General features: G+C 37.4%; 1 protein-coding gene across 3 annotated transcripts in view; it reads right to left on the reverse strand.

The window, feature by feature from the left end:
- Nucleotides 1–7696: 7696 nt before the first annotated feature.
- GHR (growth hormone receptor) overlaps nt 7697–19179 on the reverse strand; it is a 119062-nt gene continuing 107579 nt past the window's right edge. For all 3 annotated transcript variants that reach the window (XM_041424567.1, XM_041424569.1, XM_041424568.1), the window contains exons 7-10: nt 16151–16322; nt 13558–13648; nt 10768–10837; nt 7697–10506 (exon numbers count right to left, since the gene is read on the reverse strand). In XM_041424567.1, coding sequence (XP_041280501.1) covers nt 9547–10506; nt 10768–10837; nt 13558–13648; nt 16151–16322 — 1293 coding nt within the window. In that variant the 3' untranslated portion in view covers nt 7697–9546. The remainder of the gene's footprint in view (nt 10507–10767; nt 10838–13557; nt 13649–16150; nt 16323–19179) is intronic.

The raw sequence follows: 19179 nt of genomic DNA on the forward strand, positions 1-19179 counted from the left end.
TGGCTAAGGCCAATCCCATCAGGGATAGGAGAACCACCTCTGTAATAATGTGTTTATAAAGGAAAAAAGTTACTGTTCAGTTGTGATTGTGCTCAGAGAAGAGAGGAGTGAGAATATGAGAGAGGAATAGCTCTGCAGAAACCAAGGCGAGTGCAGGAGGAGGGGCAGGAGTGCTTCAGGCACTGGAGCAGATTCCCCTGCAGCCCTGACACCCTGGTGAGGCAGCTGTGCCCCTGCAGCCCATGGGGGTCAGTGCCAGAGCAGGTGGATGCCCAGAGGAAGGCTGTGACCCTGTGGGAAGTCTATGATGGAGCAGGCTTCTGGCATGGTGTGGCAGGGTTGCCGGTAGGACCAATGACCCTGTGGGGGACCCACACTGGAGCAAGCTGTTCCTGAAGGACTGCACCCCATGGAAAGGAACCCGTGCTGGAGCAATTCGTGAAGGACTGTGGCTCATGGGAAGGACTGACACTGGAGAAGTTAATGGAGAGCTGACTCCCAGGGGAGTCACTGAAGCAGGCAGTGTCTCCCACTGGGAGACACTGAAGCAGGGGAAAGACTCTTCTCTCTGAGCAGCAGCAGGAACAACCTGTGGTGATGTGACCATAACCCCCGTTCTTGTCTCCCTGCTGCACTGCTGGGGAGGAAGTAGAGCTGGGAAAGGAAGGAGGTGTGGGTGGAAAGTGTTCTTAAGATTTGTTTTGTTTCTCATTATCCTGCCCTGGTTTTGATTTGTAATAAATTGAAGTCAAGTCTGTTTTGCCTGTGATAATTGATGAGTGATCTCTCTGTTTTTATTTCAACTCATGAATCTTTTGTTACACTTTTTTCCCCCCTGTCCAGTTGCAGAGGGGAGTGATAGAGCAGCATTGGTAGGTACCTGTCATCCAGCCAGGGTCAACCTACCACATTATTAAGTATAGTAATATAGTAGAACACATTTAAATGGATAAATACATAAATAAATATATCTATGTTTATGAGCAAATATACCTGTTAAAACAGTATCTACAGCCATAAAAGTCACCTCCGGGAAAAAAGTTGATTTCATGTTTGTTACCTCAGTATTGGCGTGGGAGTCTTAAGGGGGAAAAAAATATTCGTTTTCTTTCAGCATGTGTTTTAGCTGTTATTTTCTTCAGAAACAGAACAGAAATTTCTGTTCAGAAAGTATTTTTTTCCTCTGTTCTTGTGTCTTTTTTGCTTGTCAAAGGATGACCTAATCTCTGCTTTATAGCTTGAGTAGATGAAAAAAAAGGTTTAGCATTAGTGATTATGGTATGTATTAAAATAAAAGTTTCATTTTTTTGTACCTTGAGACTGGTAAGCAGTAAATTTCTAATGTTCCTTATATGAATCCCATACCTTGCAATTTTAACAGGAATGTTCTGCGATGCAATATGAATCAAAAAAAAAAAAAAAAAAAAAGCAAGGTGAACACTAGCTAGATGACTAATAACATCTCCTAAAATGTGTATTATTCAGTGAATCTGTGAAAACCCACACAATCTTCTTTGTGAGCTGTTTTACATGTTCAATGCAAAATGGCTTTGGTTTGCCTTGAGAAATAACTTCCCAAATTACTACAGATGGAAAACTAGGTCACTGTATCTTGCTGTCTACAGGTCTTTGTCTGGAATAGCCTGTGTTCATCTGCAGCATAACTCATAATAAAATACTTGGCCATATGGAATGCAGGTAGCCTGTTCCAGTGCTTTGTTGTGTAGACTGGTATGTGCTGTTTCTAAGAGGAAAAAAACCCCTTGTACGTCATTAGTGTCTGAGACCTTTGCAGTCATTTAGCTGGTCAGAACAACACTTTTGTTTTAAAAGTTGCAACCATCACCCAAGCAGGAGGGAAAGCTTTGATCTGTAGCAGAGCTTGTTGCTCTTTTTCTGACACAGATTTTATTTTTCATATATCACAGAATCATAGAATGGCCTGGGTTGGAAGGGGCCTTAAAGGTACTGTAGTTCCTACCCACCCTGGTGTGGCCAGGGACACTTTTTGCTGGGTCAGGTTGCTCAAAACTCCATCCAGCCTGGCCCTAAAGACTTCCAGGGATGGGACAGTCACAGCTTCTCTGGATGTGTATGTATCTCTAGCAAAACAGAAATTGAATACCTGGACTAAATAATTCAACTACATTAAAATAAAAGTTTAATTTATGCTACAGGAAGAGAGTGTCTATCTATATTCAGTTATTCTTGTGCCCTGAGTTCTTCAGTAGTCAAGTATTCTTCATTAGATTGTATCAATGTCATCCATTTGGAGCCACTTCCATAGAGAATGCAATTATGCAAAACCAGATTCTTGATCTTACTGAAAATCTTGAAGTTATAAGTATAATTTTATCCTCAGAAGATTTTCACTTTGCAAATTACTATTTACTGTTTATACTGCATCCATGTCTGCATTCCAACTATGTCAAAACTCTATCCTGCAAGCCATGGTGCAAGCCTACAAAAACTCCTAGTCTTTTCTTGGAAGCATTTAACAAATATTCTGTTCACTTTAAATACAATATGACAAAGATGACTGATGAATCTCAGAGATGAAGAATAATAGAGAAAGAAGAATGAAGCTCAAGAGAAGTAATTGTGTTGCTTCCTGGCTTTCTAAGTAATCTCACATATATTTCTGCGCTTTCCCATCCACATTGGATTTATCTTTTTGTTATATGCTGATGGGTCAAACTGTTATAATTTCAATTTTAAGCACAAATGTAACAATTATGTCCTTACAATTTATTTGTAATTCTGGATCTCTTGTACTTTTAAAGTAATGTTGAATTTCTGACCTAGTTTTCTTGTACACCTAAAAAACCAGATTGGTAGTGAGTGTTTAAACCATGCAAACATCTGGCAAGGAGCATATTATCTGAAATACATTTCTCTGAAATCACAGAATATTCTGAGGTGGAAGAGACCCAGAAGGATCACCAACTCTAAAATGAATGCTCCATATGGGGATCAAACCTACGATCTCAGTGCTGTTAGCACCACACTCTAACAGTACACCAGAGGATGTTTTGTTAGGGAGTACATTTTCCAGCAATTGTCAAATCTTGTCTTATTGATCCTATCTGAAGCTGTCCATTTGGATGGTATTTTCTTTGTTTTCTTACTTTTCTCTCCATTGACTATTAGTCCTTCTCCTATGGAAGTTAAACAGCTGGGGGCAGTCTTGTGAGAAAGGAATAGTTGTGCCTTGTGCATAATTTACTACATCATTCCATGTGGAACCAGGAATGTAACTTGTAAAGACATATGTGTGTCTATTGTATTTTTGTTTATGATAGTGCTCAATTTCAGTGACAAGCTGAAAGCATGCATTTTGCTTCTAAATAGTCATTTAATACATTCCTCAACAAAGTAAGTTGAGAAGGTTGTTGCAATTGATCGATTGGTTATTGGTAGAGATCAGCTAATACTAACCACTTCCAAAAGAAAGTGACACAATTTTGCCATTATTTTTACTATAAAACCAAGACACCATGTGTCCCTGGAGCTTTTAATAAAATAGGTCATTCTTTGGCTTGTCTGTTCTTGGTATCTGACTGTGACTACGAAGTGTATGAAACCTAACTAAGTAAAATTTTGCATCTTCAAACACAGTAGGTTTACAAATCTAATTGCATGAGATTTTTGAGAGTTGCACATTGTTCCAGCAGTAGAAAGTAGTTTGGCTTAGAAAATGTCACTTAAAATTTTCATGGGATTTCAGGGCACCAGTAAATTTTTCTCATTCCACCAAAAAATATGCTTCGAGAAAGAAAGAATTTCATCACATAGTTAAAAACTTGGTTTAAGGAACCCAACACAGCTAGGCCACAGGTGGAGGACAGGATGCTCATCATGATCTCTGGGTAGCATACCTCAGATGTGCTCAGGTGTTGAAGAAGAGTTGGACCTACTCATTTGGTACCACAGTTTTAGCTAGCAATCACGTTATCTTTAGTAAATTTCCAAGCCTGAGCCTTACTCTTCCAAGGAAAGTACATTTAGCTGCTCACAGAATTAGTTCCTGAAGGAGTTTTTCATTCAGAAGGGCAAGGTTGGTATTTCCTCTATAACTTTAGACTGTAGCACTGTAGATGCTACATAGATAGCTGCTGGGAAAAAGATCTGAAAAGTTTTGACACAGTATTATTCTATAGTTTTATGTCTTTCTAGTATAATATTGTAAGGTTTTGTATTCAAGGGAAATACTATATATTAAATATAATATATATTAAAAAGAAAAATCTGTTGAAGTTACTACTAAAAAAAAAAAAAAAAAAAAAAAAAAAAAAAAAAAAAAAAAATCAGTTTCCTGGCATGTGTAGGTCTCAGGTGTTCTGGAACTTCAGTTTGAGCTCAAAAGCAGACCAGGGACAGTAGTGGTACAATCATTTGTAGCATTGTGATGGGGAGCTATAGAAAGTTGTAAGCATAAGCTCATGAATTTTGCTTTTACTCCTAATAAGCCTTCTGCAGACTTTTATTTCTCCTAGTTCCAAGGAGGGGAGTTCACCTATGTTCTCTCACAAATTACCACATGATGTGGGATGATCTGCTTTCTCAGACTAATTGCAGGAAGCTAATGTATCATTAGTTAGCTAATTTTCATATATTAGGGTAAAGAAGCTTATATTATGCAAAAGAAATACCAAATACTGTAGTGATAAAAAAATTAAACCTGTCAAACAGTGTGCCAGTTTACTAGATGCATCGATTTTAATAACTGCATCTGCTTATCATGCTGACTGCTGGCAGCTGCTCTGCTGTGTCTGTTTCTCTGACACCACTGGTACAGTTTCTCTTCTGCTTCTGAATGTTACCTACTCTAATGGCCCTGATTAGAGAAGGTAAGGAAGCACTTGCTCAATACATTTATGCCAGTGTTTAAGTAGTATACTAATCACAGAAATAGATTTGGACTACATCTTGCTTCTCTGTGGCCTGAGGGCATGGTTTCTATGGTAGTTAAAGCACTGACTGTGTATGCAATTAATAATGATTAGCCAGAGAGAAGAATTTGTACTGCTAAATTACATTTAGACAGAGTCAGTTCCAAGAGAGAACTATATCCACTTGTATCTCCTCACAGTCAATTGATTATAAAAGCTGGTTAAATTCTTACCAATTCCATCATCTTGGTGAAATAGATATTCTGAGTTAAACTGAAAAATTGGTATTGCAAAACAGATTCTGTAGTCTTTACTTCTTTTCCCGCCACCCAAGTTTGTATTTCTTCTGTCATAAAAACAGTATCATGCTTCAAACATTTCCACAGAATTCACAGAATATCTAGGCGGGAAGAGACCTTAAAGATCATCAAGCGCAACCCATACCTTAACACCTCAACTAAAGCATGGCACCCAGTGTCACATCCAGTCTTTTTTTACACACATCCAGGGCTGATGACTCCACCACCTCCCTGGGCAGGCAATTCCAGAACTTTATGACTCTTTATATGAAAAAAACTTTTTTCCTAATATCCAACCTGTATTTCCCTTGGCACTGCTTAAGACTCTGTCCTGTGGTTCTGTCAGTTGCTGCCTGGAGAAAGAGACCAAGCCCCACCTGACTAACCACCTTTCAGGGAGTTGAAGAGAGTGATAAGGTCACCCCTGAGTCTCCTTTTCTCCAGGCTAAACACCCCCAGCTCCCTCAGTGGTTTCTCACAGGGTTTGTGTTCCCAGCCCCTCATCAGCCTCGTTGCCTCCTCTGGATGTGCTCCAGCATCTCAAGGTCCTTCCCAAACTGAGGGGCCAGAACTGGACACAGCACTCAAGGTGTGACCTCACCAGTGCCGAGTACTGGGGCCGAATGACTTCCCTGCTCCTGCTGGCCACACTGTCCCTGATACGGGCCAGGATGTCTTTTTTCTCTTTTTTCTCCCTTTTCCTCTCAGATCAGGTAGTCTGCATCAGGCATTCCTGTTTTTATCTATAATAAGCCCCTGAACAAATCTCAAAAGAAAGAAAGTTGCCTGTGGCTAAATGTCATACGGTTTGAAGTTTTTCTTTGAACCAGAGGATTACTTCTTATTCATACAACTATGCTGATGCATATGTAATTAAATATACTAAACTGTAAATGAGAGTAAAGTGTTCCCAATAGAGTCTGCCATCATTAAATCAAATGACTTCTAAAATTATGGCAGGTCTAAAGAGCACTCAATTCATTCTTTAATATTTCATTTTTAAACAGAAAAGATACCTTTTATAATGATAATTTTCACTCAGACTGAACAGCTCTCATAATCTGCTGATCTCACTCCCTGTGAGAAAATATTTCACCCTAAGTAGTAAAGAATTGTAAGTCATTACATTGAGTGTAAGTCATTATGTTTGACAAAATTATTTCTTATCTTAATGGAAACTGGTATAGATGATGCTTTTTCCAGTTTCTTGTAACACTAAGCCTTGGAAATTTACATTTTCTTTGATGCATAAAAAGAGGTCCAAATCCAAACTTTTCTGAGGTGACTTCTTACTGACACCAACAGACAGGCAGCAGAGCAACTTCAGTCCTTGCTTTTGAGAACCAACACGGTTTCTGAATAGAGATACTAGAACAGATTAAACTGTGCAAGGTAATCTATTAACAAAGTGTCATTCTAAGAAAGGGAACATGAGCAGGCTGTTTACATGCAGGCTGGCCAATGTGTTTGAGACAGGCTTTAAAGTGAAGGACTTTGGGAGTGGGATCCAAAATGGCAATGCTCACACCATTCCATCCAATTAGGAAATAGACCAGGTCAACCAGAGCAGTGACAAATGTTCCCTAGCTGCCTTCAAAGGTAAAAACCAATAGGTCAACCACCTCAAGGAGGGTGGGTGTGTGTGTGGCTGTGGTAATTTGTGGGGCCTGCACCCCTCCTGGGAGACCTGCATGCCCAGTTACCTCCCTGGAGTTCTTGTAGAACAATGCATGCAGCATAGGGAATAAAAAAGCCTTCTAATATGTAACGTTTGGCTGGGTAGATGAAGGGAGAGCAGTGGATGTTGTCTACCTGGATTTCTGCAAGATTCTTTAACACTATCTCCCCTAACATCGTCACAAGAAGCTCAGGAAGCATGATGGGTTGATGGGTGGACAATGAGGTGGGTTGAGAATTGACTGGCAGAGCTCAGAGGGTTGTGATCAGCAGGGCAGAGTGCAGTTGGAGGTCTGTAGTCAGCTGTGCTCCCGAGGGCTCAGTACTGGGTCCGTCTTGTTCAGCTTATTGATCAAGTGACCTGGATGAAAGCACATGGGATGAAGGGACAAGTCTGAGGATGGCACAGGGCTGGGAGTAGTGGCTGATGCTCCAGGAGGCTGTGTGAGACCTGGACTGGCTGGAGAGTTGTGTGGAGAGGAACGTCAGGAAGTTCCACAAAGGCAAATTTGCAGGGTCCTGCTGCTGGGGAAGAATAAACCCATGCACCAGTATAGGCTGGGACTAGCCTGCCCATCACAGGATGTTCCAGCAGCATGTAAATGGGTCAGCTAAACTGGCAACATATATTGGCCAGCTCTGGGGGCAGTATGTCTTATGTCTTCATACTCATCCATTAGTGAAAACATTGATCACATAAGGCATTGTTTCTATTCTAAGGAAAGTGGCTTTATGCTTTATTCTATGAGAAATATTTTATTTCTTCTAATAAAATCTGTACTTTCCATTTAAAAAAATAATCATCTGCAAATAACCACATTGTGTCCAGACAGATCAAAGACAAATACATTTATTAAACTTTGAGAAAAACAAACAAAACACTAACATAGAGAAAGTTAAATAGAAACAGAAAGACACATCTTCTGACCGGCATATCATGGCTTGTGTGACCAGTAAAGTACCAAAATGACATTCTGAGTTTGACTGAGGTATTTAACTATTTCTGGCAATAGAAACAGAGTAAGAAACTTCTTTCAAACACACACATAGGCATTACTTACATTAGTGTCTATCATCTATGAAATTTTATATGAAACTAAATAATGCAGCTGTTAGAAAATTATAGCAGCAAATTAGCAGAATATCTAATGCACATTTACCATAAAGTACGTGCTAAACTTAAAAATCCCACCCATAGTTGGGCCCAGTTGTGTAGCACTTGGTCACAAAAAGAGCATCAGTGAGTTCAGTCTGAGACATCATAAGCAAGACCTGAATTTGCTGCACATCATACATTTCTGTTCAGGTCAGAGTAAAGAAATGAATGTTCCTATTTGCCTTCTAAGAAGAACCCTGCTGTGATGAAACCATGGCCTAAGAAGGTAACTTCTGAAACAATAAGAGTTAATTGCAAAGCTCTGTCAGGTTCTTAACATATGCAAGAACAAAGAGAGCTTCCCCACTGAGTTTTCTCTCCTTTCCTTCTGAAAGTCCGCCTAACACGGTCAGAGGAGATGCTGTTAGGCTGCAAAAACGAAAACCACGTTTGACCAATACTGCACTTGATCCCCTTGTTCCACTGAAGTATTTTAATCCTGGTATATATTTAAAAATTAACTCCTGGCTAACTTCTGAAGTCCTTAATTTATTTTTTTTTAAATACAGACTTTATGTGGCACAGACTAGTAAATGTAATAATGATACCTTTGGCTCTGGAAGGGCTTCAGAAGTTGGTCAAATATGAAGATACTATGCTGCTAAGTTATCAGAGCTTATTCACGTGTTCTCAAAAATATTCAGTGAAAATTTAGTTGCACAGTGTTTAATACTGTGGTCAACAAGATTTTGTTTATAAAAAGTGTATTATTATTAGCATTAACTAGAATCTGATGAGGAACAGAATAATTTGCTCAAGTATGCTGTATATTTTAAAATTTTACATAGAACTTTAAATTGCATGTATATTTCTATAATAGTTACCGTAAGAAAGTAATAGAATCAGTTACTTTTAAGTTCCTACAATATTCCAAAATCTTTATATAGTTTTCTCTGAAGGTATAAAATGGCTCTGTAAAAACCTATTTTTTCTTTTAGCTGTGAACTAAATTTTAAAAAACAGAAAACTCCTTTTTAGGACTGCAGCAATTACATTACTTAAATGGGTCACCATAATAGAACTACAATATTTGGTGTAATAGAAAAACATTTATGGTTTTATGACCAAAGTATTAAAATATATTTTACCAATTTATATAAATCAAAATAGATGTGTTATTTAGTCAAGCTACTTTTGTGTTTTCACCTATATGATCAGTTCCCAACTATTGATATAAAGATCTCTGCCAACAGCAGTTTTTTCTAAATTCTTACACTTTAAACCACCTGATTTTTAGCTTTATCAAAATGCACAATTTACTGTACATTAAACAGTAATTTCAATGTTTAATTTCACAAAAATCAACACCCACAAGAACAAGACAAAACAGCCTCAAGACAAATTCATAGATAATATTTACAGAACACAATAGGAATATTTTGATGTATATTTTACGCTGCAACATTTCAGATAAAATTATAGGAACCACAAAAAACTTTTAGACTTCATTTTGGTTTCAGCATACAAGCCCAAAGCTGACTCTTTGCTGTCAAACACTACACACACCTAGTGAAAAAAAGAGCTATGGCATGATCTTATTCAGCTGGTCTGTGCTCACATAGCCACAAGACACGTTGAATTCCTTGTCTGGCACCGGCAGTGCGGTGGCATTGAGCACAAGGCCTTGTGGAGACTGAACGATGTGGATCGACGTATAGTCTGCCACAGGCATCTCTGAACTTGGGGGTGCTGCTGTTGAAGCTCCAAGATTGGCAACAGTAGTGGTAAGGCTCTCTGTGGTGAAGTAACCGTCTTCATTATAGCCTCGTTCCTGAACACGTGGCTCATTCTCTTCGTGGGAAGTCACAGCAATGCATTTTTTCACATCTGCCTCACAGAAATAGGTGTTGTCCATGGTGAAGTTTTGTTCTGTGCAGCCTTCACGCTGTGCTCTCCCCAGCTTGGATTTCTGCCCTGGTGAAAGTACAACCCTGCCTGCTGGAGTAATATCACTCACTTGAGCATAAAAGTCAGTACTTGCCAGTGAATTCTGGTTGCTTATCTGGGTATGCGCTGACGGACGGGGTGGATCAACGCTGTCTCCAAAGGGTGCCCACAAGTGGCTGTTTTCAGACTGAGTATTTCTATGCTGGCGTTGCAGGTCTGTGTTGGCAAGGCTTGGAAGTGACTCATTATCTTGTCTGTCAAGGCACAAGAGATCTTCTTCTTTTTCAGCAGCCTTTTTGAACTGACCACTATCAGAGGTGGCATCACACGTGTCGCTTGCGCTGAAGTCTGTCTCTGGAATATCTGGTTCACAACAACTGGCCCGTCCGGAATCATCATCCTTCGCTCCCAAGGAACTGTGAGATTTCAGATGATCTTCACTCAGGAGCCTGTCAGTGTCTGAGGCTCTGTTCTTTTCATCAGGGTCTTCTATGTCCAACTCAATAAACTCGACCCACAAGTCATCACTGTATAGCTCTGTCTTGTAGTTGTCATGGCAGGCTAAGATGGAATTCACTTCATCTAGCTTTCCTTTCTACAAAGCAAATAAAAAATAATTTTATAAAGGAAGTAATAGAAATGCTTGTCCTTTTTATAATGTTGACTTATGTAAAGATGACTGTAGTTATGTAATAATTGCAAAGGGATTCAAAATTATTTTATGCAAATTAATTCTATGGCAACTCCAGAAATGTTAGAATTTTTTTCTACAAAATTTTTCTGCCTGGGACAACAATTGTCATCTGCTACTACTACCACCAAGATTCTCACTGTAGATTTTAGAGTTCAATATTACCTTCAAAAGATCTGGGTCAATCCCCTTAATCTTTGGAACTGGCACAGGAGGAAAAATAAGCATTTTTAACCTGAAAAAAAAAAAGGTTTTTAATTGACATTGGTCTTTTTTGAGGAAGTTAGAAAGAAGACAGGCTTACATTGCATTTATATTGAACTACTTCAAAACTTAAATGTTTGAAAACGAAATTTCAAATACTCTATTTGAATATTTGAATATTTTCTCTCATTGCAAATTAAGAAACTAATTCCTTTTTGAAATCACTTAAATTTATGTGGGAATCCATTTTGGAGTCTGGTCTTTGACAATTCAATGCTGTATAGAAAGAGAGTAAATTCCTAGAGCTCTGTAAATACATTCCCTTTTTACATACTTTGCAATGCAACCTGATACAAACCTCAGTATGTGGTGACCTTTCCAAATATTTTTTCAGGGACACAGTAGCCTTGCATATGCCCAATAAATTTAAATAGGGGAACAGAAAATGGGAATTGGTGGAAAGAGTGAATTAGTTTAGAACTAATAAATAAAACTTAAAAACATCTGCAAAAATTTAGGCCAGTATTTTGCTGTCTCTATGACAGTTCTGCTTCTTAAATTATTAGTGCAACAAATAATATATAACTAAGGCAAGAGTTTACCCTTGTGGAGAAAGGTCTAGTAACTTGCTTGGGCATTTGCAGGCTGTGGAAATACATATTATTCTAATCCTTCATAAAGTGCATTCCTAATTTTTTTGGGGACCAAAAAACCCCTCCAAACTAAACCACTCCCTCTGCCCCCCCAATTCTAACAGAAGGATGATTTTCCCTTAATCATAATCCAACAGTTGCTGATCATGCCTGTCTTCTCCATGTTACCTCTCTGCTTCTTTTTCAAACAGACAAACAAAAGGAAAAATCAAAATTCTCTTTATACTGGGTTAATTGCCTATTTTAGAAGGTAAGGTGTGGAAAATGGCAAATACAAATCCAGATATTAGTTTTGCTGCTTTTTTAGGGACGTTGGTGAGTCCAGAGAGGGTCACAGATGCCTTAAAGAGTGCCTAGAGAGAAATTTAGGCACCTTTGGCTTAACCATGGCATGCCCAAATTCCTCAGATGTTTCTGGTTTTGAGCAGATCCTCAGTGTTCTGCACAGAAAGCCTAGTGAGAGCCAGAAATCCAGTAATTTTCCACCTAATCTCTGGAGAGGCAGTGTAAACTAGTTGGGCTCTCAGGGTTAGGATTTGTGCTTTATAGTTGAATCTACAAATCAGGTATTCTGACAGGACTGGGCATTGCTTCTAATGAAACAGACAAAGAATTTTACCACTCACTGCCTGGAGACGACATTTGGGAGGGAGAACAGTGCTCTGCTCCTTTCTTAACCCAGCATAATTCAAGCTTTCATCTCTCAACTCTAATGACCTAAACCTATGGCATCTGTCCTACAGAGACTCGTTCAGAGCCTGTGAGATCATAACTGAGGAAAATATGAATTGCTATCTTTCAGAATCAGGAGGAAACCAAGCCTGGATATTTTGCATTATGGAAAACCTATGCAGGCTGCTTCTCTGCAAAATGCATTGCCATTTCACCACTAAATGCTTGCGTTTGAAGGAAAAGGTACACACTGCAGTCCAGAAGAACTTTCCATATGAGGTCCTCAGTAGAGAAAAGCTTCTTCCAGCATTCATGATTAGCATGGAAGATATTTATAAACTCTGATCAGAGATATCCTCCAGACTTGAGGATTTTCTGAGACTAAGCCACCTGTTGTTCAGTGCGCTGACCTTATCCTCTGGTGCTACATGCACATAGCTCCATTCTGACACATCAAGCTTTTGTCATTAATTGTATCAGCAACCTTGCTCTTAAATCTGGGATTGGGATGCTACTGTAGGGAATGGCTTCCTGAAATTAAACTCTGTCAAAGCATAGAGCTTGCCTAAATAAAAAATTACTGCTTAATGAGAAAAATATTTTTTTTTAGATCTGCTCCAAATGCACCATATTGTTTTAATTTCAGTATGTAAAATGAAATTTCACCATTTTTTGGTATGTACAAAACGACTCAGTGTTCATTTTCAAAGTGTATACACAAGACATTGACAACACGCATGTGTGCACTGAGTCTTGACCATAGTGTTGCTCCATAGTGTACAACAGTACTGATACGATATCCAGGTTGAATTCTGCCAAAACCTATCCCCGAAAACACGTATTAGAGGTTAATTAATTTTAAGACCTGCTATTTTTATGTATGTTTCATTCTTTCATTTTTGTATATGACATCATTTTATAATTTTTACAATCAATGCAATTCTGTGCTTAGTTTCATTTAGTTCTGTTATCTACAGGAACTGCAATTTATCCACCAAGAGACCAAATATTGCCTTACGACTCAATCTCTTTCCCTTGGCTTCAAGAAGTAGAGTTTAGTGGCATGGTCTAAGAACAAAGTCAAATACACAGACACAGGTTTGTATGAAACTTTTGAACAGCATATGAATAAAAAAGAGTGTGTTCAAAATTTGAGTGAACTAAAAAACCAGCCCCCTTCAAAGCATAAGTAAATCAATCACGTAAGTTCTGCAGAATAAAATGTACTGCAGTGAAAGAAGAAGAAGATCAAGATAATCACATTCCTCATGCTGAAGGCCCCATATATACTAAGCCCAGTTATGTGTAATTTACAAAAATAGACAAAAATGCTCAAAATGGTTCCTTGTCCCCCAAATTTGAAACAATTTTTTTTTTTTTTTTTAAGCTAGAGGTACATAAAATCCAACAAATAAAAAGTCTCTACCTTGGTTGTTTAGACAGCATGATTGAGATCACTGTTACAGCCAGCCCACACACTCCAAAGACAACAACTAAGAACCACGGAAACTCAACTTCTGAAACAACAAAACATGAACATATAAGCAGGAATCTTCATCTCTGTTGTATCTTTAACTGCAGCCTTGTCTTCTACCACCTGAGGATTCCAAAGTGGTAAAAACTGATGAAAAATTTTGTTACTTAAATGTGAAAGTTCTGTGTTCAGAATGTGTTTTTGTCCTAGTTCTGGCCAGCACTTGGAGGTTCTTGGACACCCCCTCAGTCGTGGTCAGGGGTGGACAAAGGGACTCCCTGCCTTCCAAGAAAAAGGGTGTGACTTCTGGTTGAAAAATGTCATGGCATTGTCTGACATTGCTTGTCTCTGCAGTGAGCATCTCTCACTCAGAGAGTGTGAACCACCCTCTCTTTTGTATACTTTTGCTATTAATATTGCTGCTTTTACTGTTTGTTTTCTTATCTCATTGCTATTTCCAGTAAACCGCTCGTATCTCGACACATGATCTTCACTTTTTGTGTTATCAGTTCTCAACTCCTTCCCAGTGGAGCAGAAAGGGGAAGAGGGACTGAGTGAGCAGGGTGTGGTTTGGGAGAGCCTCAGTCACGGCACTGAATTGGGAAGTATCATTCCTAATCCATGGCAGCTTTTGGTCTCAGCAGTTTCCATGCATTTACAAGTCCACAGAGACTCCTTGCTAAACCAGCAAGGTTTAGCTGATTTCATAAATCTAAACAAGATTCTAATAAAGATAATGTCTATAGCAAAACCAGCCATGAGGAACATTCTGCCTGCTTGGAACATGGTATCAGGTGTCCTGCAGATATATAATACCACAGACCATGCTAATACTTGTTCATTCAGTTGAATGAATTTAGGCTGAGAGAACATAACTAATAGCACACAAAATCACAAGCAAACTATTTTTCTCTCACAAAAACTAAGGTATGGTGGTGTCAAAAAACATACCACTTCTCTTTCTAAAGGTTGAACATTAATTGTTTTGTGAACCAACGCAATCAACTGAAAAACAAAGCCCCTTTTATTTACCTTGCAGGTGGCTACAAAGAATTTAGAAACTGAGAAATGTAATTTAGTAGAAATGAAGAACAATGCTGATAAATGAAAGGTTTTATCTCTTAAATACTAGCAATTCCTTTATTCTTAATATTACATTGCAAATTACAAAGTATAGAGATTTTTTTTTCTAGCTTTAGTCTTAGATTTTTCTCATTTTTTCATAATTTAAAATTTCCTACAGAAATTTCACTCTTTTTTTTTTTGGCCAAGGAACACTGGACAGAAAGCTTTAGAACTCTATATATGATAAAAAAATGACCTTTCAGAGAAAAAACAAAACAAAAAATTCAGGTACAAGTTTGAGCCCTGTGTTCCCAGCTCAGATTTTGACAAGACATGCTTTCAGGTATCAATAAAGTCCTATGTGGATATGTCCGTGTTAAATAGGTCTCTATTTGAGTAACTCATTGTCACATCAGTGAGACCAGCAAATGTGCAGATCCTTCAAGAAGTTAGAATATTGCATTAGAAGACTTTAAATTATTAATACATGAAAGGTATCTAAAGTTTAATTCAGTGTTCCTGAAAGTGACATACAAAAGAAGCAAAAACAAATTCTCAATCAAGTCAGCTCACTGCTGCTGTGTGAGGTGTGTGGATTAGGATCACCTTGGAGAATCTGAGTTGCAGTGACTGAAAAAAACTGGCCTTAGGATGGCCTTAGACTTTCCAAGTATTTTATTCATATGAAAACCATGACCACCTAATTTTGGATAAGGTCAATAAAAAAATGCCACATGTACAGAACATTAACTGTTCCTATAAATTAGAATGAGAACTAATAATAGGAAGAACTAAAAGGAGAATCTAGGCAGATTTTTGAAAGATAAGAGTTACAGATTGTTTTATAAAACACCTTCACTAATAACCTGGGAAATGATGTGAAGAAGCTTATTAAAATTACTTGCTAAAGACCTCATATTTTGAAGACTTAATTTAGTAACTCAGACTTGAGAACACTTCTGGAAAAGGCACTATCTCATTCCTTCAATAGAAAAAAATGTGATTCTCAATGGCTGATTTTTCTTCTGTCTTTAACAGCACTTGAAAATGAGTACCAGTCATAAGCAAGAATGAGAAAAATACTCACTGCCCTTGACAGTGTATCAGGATGATTAGAAAAGCACAGAATTCTAGAAAAAAACTTAACCAATAGTATTACAAGAAATCACAATTCTTCTCTTCCCAACTGAAGTGCTCATTTTAGATGATGAAATATGAGATTTAATTCTGGTTTAGACTCTATGAGATGTGCAGTAGCAGTTACTTCTGATCTTAAAGCTATTTGTATTCTTGCTCTCTGATGATCTGTGAAACAGTCTTGCTGAGTTTCTGAACTTATATATGGAACTTGAACATTCTCAATCTCTCCCAATGATTCTCAGGCTGGAATATCTATGCATTCAACCACATAATACTGTGGTTTCAACCCATCCACCAAAAAGACAAGAATCACAGCTATAAAAATGCTTTGCTAATTTACCTTCTGTACAATGATCACATCCAATGCCAATTTGAGAAAATGATACATAGAGGATTTCACTGAACTCCCCAAATTTTTCAGAAGTTCGCTGTCTTGATCGGATTCGTATCTCATAATCTTTTGCTGTCTTCAGAGAGTACAGTGGAACCATTGTTGAGAGCCTGGGTTTTAACTGTAAAGACAGAAGGACTGTGATTTATTTGTTTGAGTTGTACTGGAAATTTTACACTGCTGCTTGATTTCTGAAGGCATTTTTACTACTGGGAGTTTCAAGGATACCACAAGAAGAGTTCAGAGAACATTCACACCATTTACTATTGACTTAGTAGTCGTCAGGCATTTCTGTGATTCACGGGACCAAAACCAGAGAATCCAAGCTCTAGTACAGTCAGTAAAAAAAGGCAGCTTCACCCAGTTACATGCCATAAGTAGGGGGTGTGAACATCTTTCACTGATCTTTCAGGTTGTAAATCCTTTTTACTGTTATAACACATTACTGATTGCAGAATGCCAAAAATGCTGTTAAAATAACGTGGGAGTTCTAAAACTACTGCACTCTCCACTACAGATTTAATGGTTATACCCAAACATATTGCATGTTACAAATGTTTTTATTTGGAGAAAAATGTATACGTCCCCAAAATCTTCAGCTATATACAAAATGTGGTAATGGAGACTGAGTGACAGCTGGCATCAGATTGTGGTCTTTGAAACTTCTTTATTAGCTGAAACACACTTAGATACTGCTGAACATCAAACTGTTTAGGAAATCACATTTGAGGTCTTAATAGGTGAAATTTCTGCCTTTTTCTATTACACCTCTAAAAATATGCATTTTAATTCCAATAACCCTAGAAAAGTATACAAAATACGGAAAATGTGCTCAAAATAGAAATCCATGTGGCAGATATTATATTCTATTTTTACTTCAGAATCAAATATGATACCAGAAAAAACCCATCATGGCTAGGAAAATGTGCTCAAAATAGAAATCCATGTGGCAGATATTATATTCTATTTTTACTTCAGAATCAAATATGATACCAGAAAAAACCCATCAAGGCTAGGACTTAAAATATCTGGAAAACAGCAGCTTTTGGGAATTTGAAGGAAGCTTCAACAATGCAGTCCTGTACTCTCTATAGCTGCATAACCTAAACTTGAGACAATATTTTTTGGTAGGTATGATCTCTGGAGCTGTCTGATCCCTGGTGACTCCAGACTCCAATGTTCTTACAACCAACCAGTCAGATTTTGGAGAAGACAGACTGCTTTTCTCTCCTAGCAGTTGAGCATTGTGGAGATCCACTGCTGTACATCACCAATGTTTTTAACATGTGAAGAGTATCCATTTGGAAACCACTGGGAAGGATATTTAATATGTGCCTATTTCATGGTATTAAGCCACAAAGAAATAGCTCACTGAAGTTTTATGGATAAGTTTACCTGCATCCCAAATAATGGTGTCACTTGGAAAAAGCCAAGAAGAATAAATCAGAGCCATTATGAAAGACTCCTGGGTGGAGCAGGATGTATGAAGTGGGGAAAGTTCAGCATTAAGTGAATAGATGAACAAACAGCATCTGTCATGGGTTAATTCAAGTAAAAGCCATATGAGAGAGACATGATAAAAGACATGATAAAATTTGTCTCTGTCTCACGGATACCCATTATGTCAGGGTGGATTTTATTAGTTTAGAATGTTTCTCAGAAAATAATTTTGGTTCTCTTATCACTATAACTTACTGTTTTAACACTTACTAATTAATGTTTAATCTTCTTTCAATTTAGAAATTATTTATTTTCAATTAGTAAAAAATAATAAAGGCTATGCATGAAAAAGCAATGAATCATTCAAAAAATGCAGAGAAATTACAAATAAGCCTCAGTAAGGGGGGACTTAGTACAGTAATAAGTACTATATGTTAATTTTTTTCTTAGTTATATGTACAAAGAATTATGGTATATTTAAGCAGTCAAGGATTATCCTTTGTGTAAAAAGCTAGTAATAACTAGACACGTATAACTTGACCATGTATAACCAGATATTTTTGTCTTAATGTGTTTCAACACTCATTAGAGAAGGCATTTGTAGCAAGGAATCCAAAAGTGAAATTGCAGCATTGCTCCAATGCTGTGATTCAGAAATTTGCTCTTGTCCTAGGCCAGACCAGGATTTTGTTCAGAAATTTGTCTTTTATGCTCTCATAGTGTCTCAGTGAATTAAGGAATGTTTATATTCCTAAAATGAAAGGCTTATAAAACCTTATGCTATACACAGGTTAAGTCCAACATAATCTATAATACTTTGTCTCTTGAGGCAAGTATCACAATCAGAATTCCTTATCTGTGTTCAGAAAGAACTGATCTTGAAATATTTGCTCTCCTGAGAAGAACTATTCTCAAAGCATTCTGGGATTATTGATGCTACTGGAGCAAGAACAAAGCTTTATTAGGGTATTTATATGACTGATATCAAAACTCTTATTTAAAAAACCACCAAAATGTGCATTTTTAGAGACATATCTGTATTCTTACTTTTGAACAACTGCAGATTTTCAGCTTCTTAAAGATTATTGATTTATTGCCTAAACTTAACACATTTCATAGGCTTTAAAATTGAGGCTAATATATTAAGTATATATATATATATATATATATATATATATAAATATAAATAGGCTAATGTATTAAACCAGTATAGATAGAAAGACAGAGGACTATTAGAAAAAATCATTACAGACATTATAGGCCTTTTTGGCTGTAGACTTATTAATAAGGGCTAGGTTAAAGAGAAAATGCCAAGACTCAGAAAGACCAGAAGTGAGGAGAGAGCCAAGGTCTTTCACAGGTGAAGGCAAGCAAACCAGTTTGACTACATTTCAACTGGTAAATCTGGCTATGTTCAAATTGTTTAAATTTTCCTTTTGTAGTTAAAGACAAATTTGTAATAGTTTTATCTGTTTTTTTCTTTTCTTTTTTTTTTTTTTTTTTTTTTTTTTTTTTTTGCCTTTTTGTCATTTTTAAAA

The sequence above is a fragment of the Onychostruthus taczanowskii genome, unplaced genomic scaffold (genome assembly GCF_017590055.1).
Source record: "Onychostruthus taczanowskii isolate IOZ18803 unplaced genomic scaffold, ASM1759005v1 scaffold83, whole genome shotgun sequence".
Taxonomy (NCBI): Eukaryota; Metazoa; Chordata; class Aves; order Passeriformes; family Passeridae; genus Onychostruthus; species Onychostruthus taczanowskii.